This window comes from Vigna umbellata, unplaced genomic scaffold (assembly GCF_029865625.1).
Source record: "Vigna umbellata cultivar VRB3 unplaced genomic scaffold, Vumbellata_1.0 scaffold_806, whole genome shotgun sequence".
Lineage (NCBI taxonomy): Eukaryota > Viridiplantae > Streptophyta > Magnoliopsida > Fabales > Fabaceae > Vigna > Vigna umbellata.
Window position 1 is genome coordinate 1 of NW_028274571.1, and position 9,276 is coordinate 9,276.

General features: G+C 28.0%; 1 protein-coding gene across 1 annotated transcript; it reads right to left on the reverse strand.

The window, feature by feature from the left end:
* Positions 1–1,724: 1,724 nt before the first annotated feature.
* Positions 1,725–2,879, reverse strand: LOC148190533 (pectinesterase-like). Its single transcript, XM_088102833.1, has 2 exons — positions 2,534–2,879; positions 1,725–2,419 (listed from the first exon to the last, which is right to left on the reverse strand). Exons 1-2 carry the CDS (start codon positions 2,877–2,879, stop codon positions 1,725–1,727), a joined length of 1,041 nt encoding a protein of 346 aa, XP_087958959.1.
* Between the last annotated feature and the right edge of the window lie 6,397 nt (positions 2,880–9,276).

Consider the following 9,276-nt stretch of genomic DNA (forward strand, 5'->3'; position numbering starts at 1 on the left):
CGACTTAAGGCCGAACGTCACGTATTTATAAAGTTTCAAATATTTATCTATACTGAGCTGAACCGAACGCTCATTCACTAATAATGGGGACGCTCGTTCTCGAGCAGAATTCTTTCCAAATGAAGGAATTCCAATCTAAGTTATTTAATGAAAACCGAACGGTCTAAGACCGTACAGTGACGAGCGTCATTTAGCAAAGGGGATGATTTAAAATTTCAGATTTCACAAACTTAACAGAATTTTCCAGATTTCCATCTTATAAACCTTATAACTTTCATTCCAGATTTAATTCACCTTCATCTTCACCATCATACAGATTTCAACATTTTAATAATTCCAACTATACAATAATCATATTCCATTCATACATAATCAAATCAATCATGCATTTAAATCAAAATCAACAACATATAATACATACGCGCAGTGTTCGTTCACAACAGATCATTCCAACCAGAATTCATATCAGTAAATTTCCATAGCAGCTCAAACTTCAGAGGTATCATACATGCAAATCAGAATATAGAACATACAGTATAAATTAAACATATAAGCTTCCCTTACCCGGATTGGATTTCAAGCTTGTCCTAGATAGAAAATGGCTTTGTCCAACTACGCTTTTCTTACGTTCTTGACTCTTCCAAAATAAAATCTAACCACGGAATGCAGATCACTTAGAATACATGTTTGCATGCAACCATAACCCTATTTTTTTCCAGAATCCTAAGGATGAGCTACGGAATGAAACTTACCAGTTTCAGTTCTTGAAGCTGTTCGGTCCAGTGAATAGCTCTCAATGCAGTGGACGTTTCTACGGTGCTGGAAATGGAATCGGAGGAGAAACGTGAGAATTACAGTAGAGAGAAGTTTAGGGTTTCTAGAGAGAAGTTGGAGAAAATGAAAGGTTGGTTTTCTGAGGAAGAAGATGACTGATGCAGGTGAGCGGAAAGGTTTTCGAAAATTACTTTTGTCCCTTCAAATTCCAGACGAGTGAGCGTCTCATTTTCGGACACCTGCAACCCCCATTCTGATTTCAGAAACTTCCAACGTGACAAGTGGCATGCTTGCATGCAGCGCTTGGTGCGTTTTTAATGCACTGAGTGTGTGACGTGGTGCGTGTTTCAGAGAATGATGGGGCTCGGTTTCCGTGCACTGCAGGGAGATTTAAAAACAGATTTGAAGAGGGATTTAATAAGCATTATAGTGTGCACTAATCTGGTTTAACACAGAATTATTATTGCTAATTATATAGGGTTTTACACCTCAACCAATATTCCACATGTTTATTATAAAACAAATAATAACATATTTTAAAAATTTAATTTAATTATAAATTTTCATGCATAATAAAAATAAGGGTTTGTTAACAATGCAAATTCTCATAATTCGTTTCCTGGACTATTTTCTCACCATTAATGTGAATTTGGCTTAGTACAAACCAAATATCTCACTAGTATTGGCTTGTTTAAGACTTTCTTCTAATAAAGGAAAAATGCTTCTTTGGGCTGAAAGAGAATTTTAGTGACAACCTAGAACTGGTGATCATATGGGGAAGATTACACTTGAATTTTCATATACTTTGTTTCAACAAAAGCAGGAGAAATTTAAAATACAAAAAAAAAACATGAATATCAAACTTATAAGGTTAAACCACTGTTTACATAGATTTATTTTACTAAGTCATTATATATATATATATATATATATATATATATATATATAATTTACAAGTCTAGTTTATAAGGAAAACCAGTAGAATTCAACCATTGGGAGCCATCAATGAAGTTTCTCGCAGTAAAAGGCTCGGCCTCAACAGCATGAGTGATCACTTTGAATCCCTTCCATGTGACTCTATTAGAGGTTTGAGCACCCGGTCCAAAGTTATTATATTCTCTATAGAATAGAGTGTTAAGACCAAAAGTAGTGCCCTCCCACTCTGTCCAGCCAGCTGGGTCAATTATATCACTCATATTACTTTTCATGATAACAGTTATTGAATAATTCTTCCATGGTCTCCCTAAATATGTTTGGAATTTCTTTTTGACACCTTCAAAATCTTGAGTGGCACCAATCCTACAGTTTTGGATTACAATTCCACCATCTTCATTATTGGTTCTTCCTTGAGCGGTTATGACGTTTGGCTGGCCTCGAAGAGGAATTCTCACTTGGATATCACAGTCTTGTAATACCACTTGTGCTGTGTCCCCAAAAATAAAATCTACTGTACCTTCAATAAGACACTTCACAAAAAAATGTCTACCTTGCATAACATATAAAGTGTCTTGATATCCCAACACCTCACAGTTGTAAAATGCAGAAAAAGTCCCTGTTATGGCTAGGGCAACGGCTTGGTGGTTTGAAGGTCCTGCTGTATTCTCGAAAGTAATGTTACTCGCCAGAAAATGTTTAGTTTCAACAACTGCACCACCAAAACAATATTATTTTTAAAATTGTTTATTTTCTTTCTAGAAACATATTTAAGTCACATGTAAATAAATTAAAACGAGAGATATAAGTAGACATATAAACTCACCTACAGTTGCAGTGTCCAAGGTATTGAGACCAGCACCCGCGCTTTTGGTTCCGGTAATGACAGTTATTCCTCTTCCATCTCCAACCAAAAAGATATTAGTCTTGTTCCCAGGAAATATCAGATTCTCTTTGTATGTACCTCTTTTTATTTTTATGATAATTTTCTTGGAACTCAACATAGGAGCAGCTTCTATGGCTTTAGAAATGGCAGTGAAATTACCACTACCATCTAAAGCTACGATCATGTCATATCTTTCATCTTTCAACACCTCTTGGCTCCACTTTGGATGAATATTAGCATTGACGATGATAAATAAGGTGAGGATGACTAAGAATGACTTCTTCATGACTAAGTTTAACAAAGATTAATTTGAAGAATGAAGAATGTGGAATGTGGTAAGTGAAAGAGAGAAAGAATGGTACGTGAATGAATGAGAGAAAGAATGGTACGTGAATGAATGAGAGAAAGAATGATACATATATATATATAATGCAAATGTGAAGAGAAAAAATGAGTTGTAAGAATAAACCATGGTTGGGAAGAAATCAGAGCGTAGGAAGAGTATCAAAGTGGAGTTTCCGAAAACGTTATTAGGAAAAACATTTTGTCAGAAAATGTATAGCTAATTTAATTGAGCTCCTTATGAATGGTTTGTTCTTTTCTTTTGATTTATGCATTACAGAATCGTGTTTTACCATTCTTGAAAACTTTCTGATCTCTTACAATTTTAGGCAGACCGTGCAATAAGACAAGGGTCTGATTTACGAGGATTGGAAAGAGAATATTTTTCCCCTATTGGATTTGGCAATGCATGAGAAGAAAGCCGGATTTGTAATACCATTCCAAGTTCAGGAAATGCTGATAAATTTATTCTGTCAAGACTTCTTACTATTTGAAGAAGTGGCTTAGGGAAAGAGAATATTCTTCCCAATTTGGCAAACTTTAAAGCTAAAACAATACTTTGCTGGGAATGGTAATATCTTTCCTAAAAAAGCATTTAATATGAGCAAGAAGTCCTTGCTGCCTAAAAGGGTTTAGATAACGAGAAGAAGCTGAATCATTCTTTGGTGTTGCGTATCAATGAAAGGAAGATTCTTCAAAACTCGGAAATTATGCTTCGCAGCCATTTGAAATCAATAAGCGTAGTTCACCTAGGAAGAAATTGAAAAGGACAACAAAGAAAACGGATTGATTTTTTTGGCATTCACATTGTTTTAGTTTTTCATGAGATTCTATAACTTATATTTTGGTGCACCCAGTCATTGGCCTATGCATGCAAAAGTATCGTAGAAGCCTCTCATCTGTCACATTGGATTTTTGTCAGCAATAAAAATGATTTATCATTTTTCTTTTTCATTAATTATTCAGTGTGTTTCGTAATTTATGCCATTAAGTGTAGATCTAGACTTAATCTATCAGACTTCTGGGAATATTGTGGTTTTCTGCTAGACTTTTATTTCTTTCATGATTTTCAGTTGCTGCTTTAGCTTTTAGACTATATATAAAATTCAAATGAGTGTTATAAATTTAAGTAATGCACAAAAAAACAAAAGTTTTTTTCTGAAAAGCTCATAAACAAATGGTCTTTATTTAACGGTATTACACCTTAGAACGTAAACAAGCAATCCAAGGTGAATATTGCAATATGAAATCTAGAACGATCTTCGATGGTAGAGTTCAATTTATGTTTTTAATACACTTTTTACAGGTTCACTAGTGTTATATGTAATTTAATAACTATAACTATTGGTATTTTTAGCTCCAATATTAAAATTTGTTCTGAATTCTTATATGATTTTTAATGAGTTTCACAATATATTATTATACTTTTTAATTAGTCTCTTTTGTAACTTGTTTTTTTGGATAAAAATAAATTGTAGTGATAACCTGTGAAATCCAACCCAGTTTACTATCCTTATTTAGTTTCAGTTGCATGCAAAGAGTACACTTTCCAAATCTTCTTCTGTTCCAATTTCTCATTTTCATTATTCTTCATCATAGTTTACTTTTGGATGGTCAAAATTTACATCCTCTAATATAACTTCTCGTATGCAATTAACTCAAAATAATCTCACAAACAAGGTATTGATGAATTTATCACAAACATAGGCTATGATTATTGGAGGTGTTGGATGTAGCTGCTGTAGGGAGTGGAGAGGACTTATTATGATTTATCATTTTTAAATAAAATTATTTAAAAAAACAAGTATTTAAATATAAATTTAAATAAAAAATCAATTTAAAGTACAATTTAAATAAAATTACGTACGAAATTATTAATGTAAATAAATTATCTTTCTAAAATATAAATTTAAATGAATTCCATAATTGTTTGGCACAATCGCTGTTCAATTGTTATACAAAAGCTGTACAATGACCGTAAATATATTCTCAACTTTTTACAACTATTACTGATATTTTACTTCTCAAATCATGTTCGTAGCTGGAATCAGTTAGCTAAAAATAAAATAAAATAAAATATTAAATATTTCTAATAATTATTCAGTAGTGAAAAAAAATATGCGATTGGAATCTGCGATTGATACAAAGTAGAAGCAGAAAATAAATACGCCAGAAACTAGTTTTGGACATGAAGTTTCATCTCATCCACCAGAAAAAAACTTAATTTGCAGAAAAAACATTAATAATTTGATAATAAAAAATCAAATACATTTAATATATAATTAATGTAAACCGTTATGTTCTTATTTTTCATATTCTACGTTATTTACTTTTTCATTATCGATTTATAACAACTTTTTAAAAAGTTTGTTTTACAAAAAATTAAATAAAATCAACTGTTAACTTAATTCTAAAAGTGTTTACTATAGATGAGAGGCAATATTTTAATATATAACAGAAAGTTAACTAAAAATTTATATATCTATATACATATATTAAGATATTTATTTCTTTTTAGTAATTTTAATAGTATATATATATATATAGTAAATATTTAATTATTAAAATCAGTGTTTGTTATAATTATTTAATTTTGTTAATATAAAAAATGCATTTTAAATGTTTAATTTTTATAATATAAAAATTTATATTTATAATTATTTAAATTACTTTTAAGTTTATTATATTATTTATAAATGTATAATTTATTGTATTAGTTTATGATTTAATAATTTAATTATAAATTTATTTAATGTATTAGTTTTTTATTTTGTTAAAAAAATTATATTATAAAATTAAATAATATACTATTACAAAGAAAATAATTTAAATTTCTAAAAAAATATAAAATTTTAACTAATTATTAAATAATTATAATAAGAAAAATAATTATTTGAAATTAAATTTAATTAATTGAAATTTTATATTTATAAATTCATCATATTTCATTAAAAAAGAAAATATGTATGTGTCTCTGCGAGATAGAGAAAATAAGAAGGAGAAATGAAATTAAGAAGAACAGGAAGTTTATGTGCTAAAGAGGAAGTGTGGGTGCTGCCTAGAAAAAGCAACCAATGAAATCCAAGAGTGAAAGAAGAAGAGAGAAGTCCCAAAACTAAAATGAAATTATTTAAGAATATTTCCGTTAATAGTTAACAGATTGAATATACAATCTATGACTATCTTAATTTGTCTTATGTTATTTTTTATTTGAATACAAAAATATTACCAAAATCTTGATTAAAATATTTCAAACTTTACAATTATTTAATCAAAAAAATGACCAAAATAAATTTTTTATCGTTGGTTACTTGTTACAAAATTGATCACAAATTATTTGTATCTCTCAAACCTCTTTACATGGATCAATAACAAGACTAATATTTATTAAGTTATATATATATATATATATATATATATATATATATATATTATTAATGTTGAGAATATCTTTCTCAAAAGTAAATTATTTATGGTGAAATATATCCCGACTCCTCTCTCTCTTCTTATGAAAAACTTACATATTTTTATTTTTTTGAAGACCAACTCCAAATGTTTCCTCTTCATATTTCTTCTAATACTAAAATGGAAATTTCGTGTTTGACGATTTTATGTTTAACCAACGAAATTTATGTTAATTTCGTGTTTGATTTGAATTTCTATTTCAACAAATTACCCTATAATTTAAGCTTCGACTTTAAACGTTAAGAAAAGTAAATTTTTATTTTAGAAAATAATCCTAATTTGTACACCTATATTCACACATGACATAGACTTAGACACGTTATATTAACTGCATTGGTGTTAAAAAATTAAATATGGAAGAACATATTAACCCTTTTATATTTGCATTTATTTATTATTATCCCATATTTATAAAAAATGTTAAAAGCTCTGTGTAGAATATTCACGCAATTTGATTTAATAGAAATAAGGATGGAAAAAAAAATCATACACGCGGATGAATCTGTGGTATTAAATGATATTTTAAATTGATATCATAAATAATGGATAGAGTATTTAATTATGTGTTTGTTAATGAGACGAGTTTAAATATCATGATATCATTCCGCAAATACCTGTTAATAGTTATTAGAAAAATTTGTTTAAGATGTTTTTAAATTTTAAGTTATCAAAATATAATTATTAATAGAAAAGATATTAATTATGGACTTTTTTAAATTTAACATTATATATTTATATTTTTTTATTTAGATAAATGAGATTAAAGTTATTTTGTAAAATGTTAATTTTAAAAAAATTATATTTTCCCGCAACTCATTTAAATTTACCTTTTAGAAATACTAAATTTATTTGTATAATATTCTATTCAGTAATTTGATTTAAATTGTCATAAAAAATCAATTTTTAAATTGAATTTATATTTTATACATTTTTTTAATAACTTTACTTAAATTTAAAAAGTATATACATAAAAGTATTCGCAATTATCCATGATGTCTGTAGATTCTTTTTAATACTTGCAAATATCCGAGTAAAAGAACAAGTAACGAGACGAATGTTTTAAGCTAAACAAATGACATGTAAACACGATCTTTATCCAACCTGTTATCATTCCTAGGCATAAACTAAACTAATTATTACCATTGATCATGATTCATTAAAGGTAAAATAAACAGTATAAAACAAACCAAAATAAATTAAATCATCAAACCTTTTAGTTATTTAATTTTTCAAATATTATCAATAGATATTTTATTAATATATATAATATATATATATATATATATATATAATATATATATATATAATTATGTGTGTGTGTTTTAATTAGAGATTAAAAGGTTTTAAATCCCAGTTGTTGAATTCATGGCACATCTAGTTGACAAAACACTAAAAAAGGTAGAAAATGAATTGTTTAATTTTAGCCAAGTATATTGAAACACAAGAGATGGGAGCATGTGGAAGTGTGAGGTTTTAGATCATGCTGCCCTGGCAATTCATATGCTTTTAAGTAGCAAATCATTATTGAAGTTTAGTCTAACATAATTTCATATTCTTCTCCTTATTATTTTAATTCCAGTCAAATTGATTGCACTAATTCATGCTAATTTTAATATTATCAATAATTCTTAGGACACGTGATAGCTATTATTGGTATCCACTTTATGCTGAAGAATACACAAAAAATAATCTCACAGAATTTGAAAGTTACGTCCAAAGTGTCCATATATTAAACACTAGAAATTATCTCTTCTTTCTCTTCCTAAAATATTAGAAAAAGAGGAATGATCATGCATCATTCAATTATAGGAATCATGTCATGAAAGTGAAAGATAACTGCGCGTAGTTAATCCAATGTATTGTGCGTCCCACCAACAAGGACGAAAAGAAAACAAAGTTGTGTTTAGGGTTTAAGTGATTGATTTATATATGCTACCCAAACACTATAAATTTAATCTTAAATGTACTTTAAGGATCATCTAACAAATTCAACTGTTATAGTTAAGATACACTTTGCTATTATCTTCAATTTTAGGTTTTATAGGTAGAGATTCACGTTAAATAAAGATAAAATAAAATTATAATATATAAATATATAAATTTTATTTTACAAAACTGATTTTTGTAAAATTTAATTAAATTTAAATTATATTTTTGAACCTAATCATTCAAAATTTACCTAATTTATTGTTTATTGGAATTATCATATGTCATCCATTATGTTAAATCATTTATTAATGTTTATTCTCATGTTTAATATGCCCGTCAAAATTATTTATTATACTATCATCAAAGGGAGTGTATTGAGGATTCTATTGTAAAATAAGAAATATGTTTTAATTATTTATTATAGTTTATTCATTTATTTGTTTTTCTCATGTGACATACGGACAAGATGGAATGAAGTCTTCACTATATTTAATAATGATCCACCACACTAACATGATCGTTCGTTGTTAATGCTCACACCATCTTGGGACCCTTTTGGGCACTCCCTTTGTGATGTTAATTTAGTCTTGCTTTTCTTTCTCAATATATATATATATATATATATGCAAATTATCTCTTTCTGTCTTACTTTACATACCTATTATTTAGGCTTACTCATCAATGACTTCAAATTCAATTGTCGGGTTAAAAGCGAAATTGCTTTTGATGAAAAGTTATATAAATAGTTTATTACACCAAAATTATTCTTTGTTTTTTCCTTTGTCTACTACATCTAAACATAGGGTGGGGAAAGGAGGGAGAATATTTTGAACTTTTTATCATGAAAAGTGTTGTGTGAGAAATGAGAAGTCATTTTGTATACATTGATTGGTGCAAATCTAGATGGAAACATCACATGGCAATGATACAAAATAATGGGGTAAAGT

Bases quoted from the DNA above. Each gene is read 5' to 3' on its own strand.
- LOC148190533 (XM_088102833.1), bottom strand. From the start codon at position 2,879: ATGAAGAAGTCATTCTTAGTCATCCTCACCTTATTTATCATCGTCAAT. The intron at 2,420-2,533 runs GTGAGTTTATAT...TTGGTGGTGCAG, and splicing joins CTTGGACACTGCAACTGTAG to TTGTTGAAACTAAACATTTT.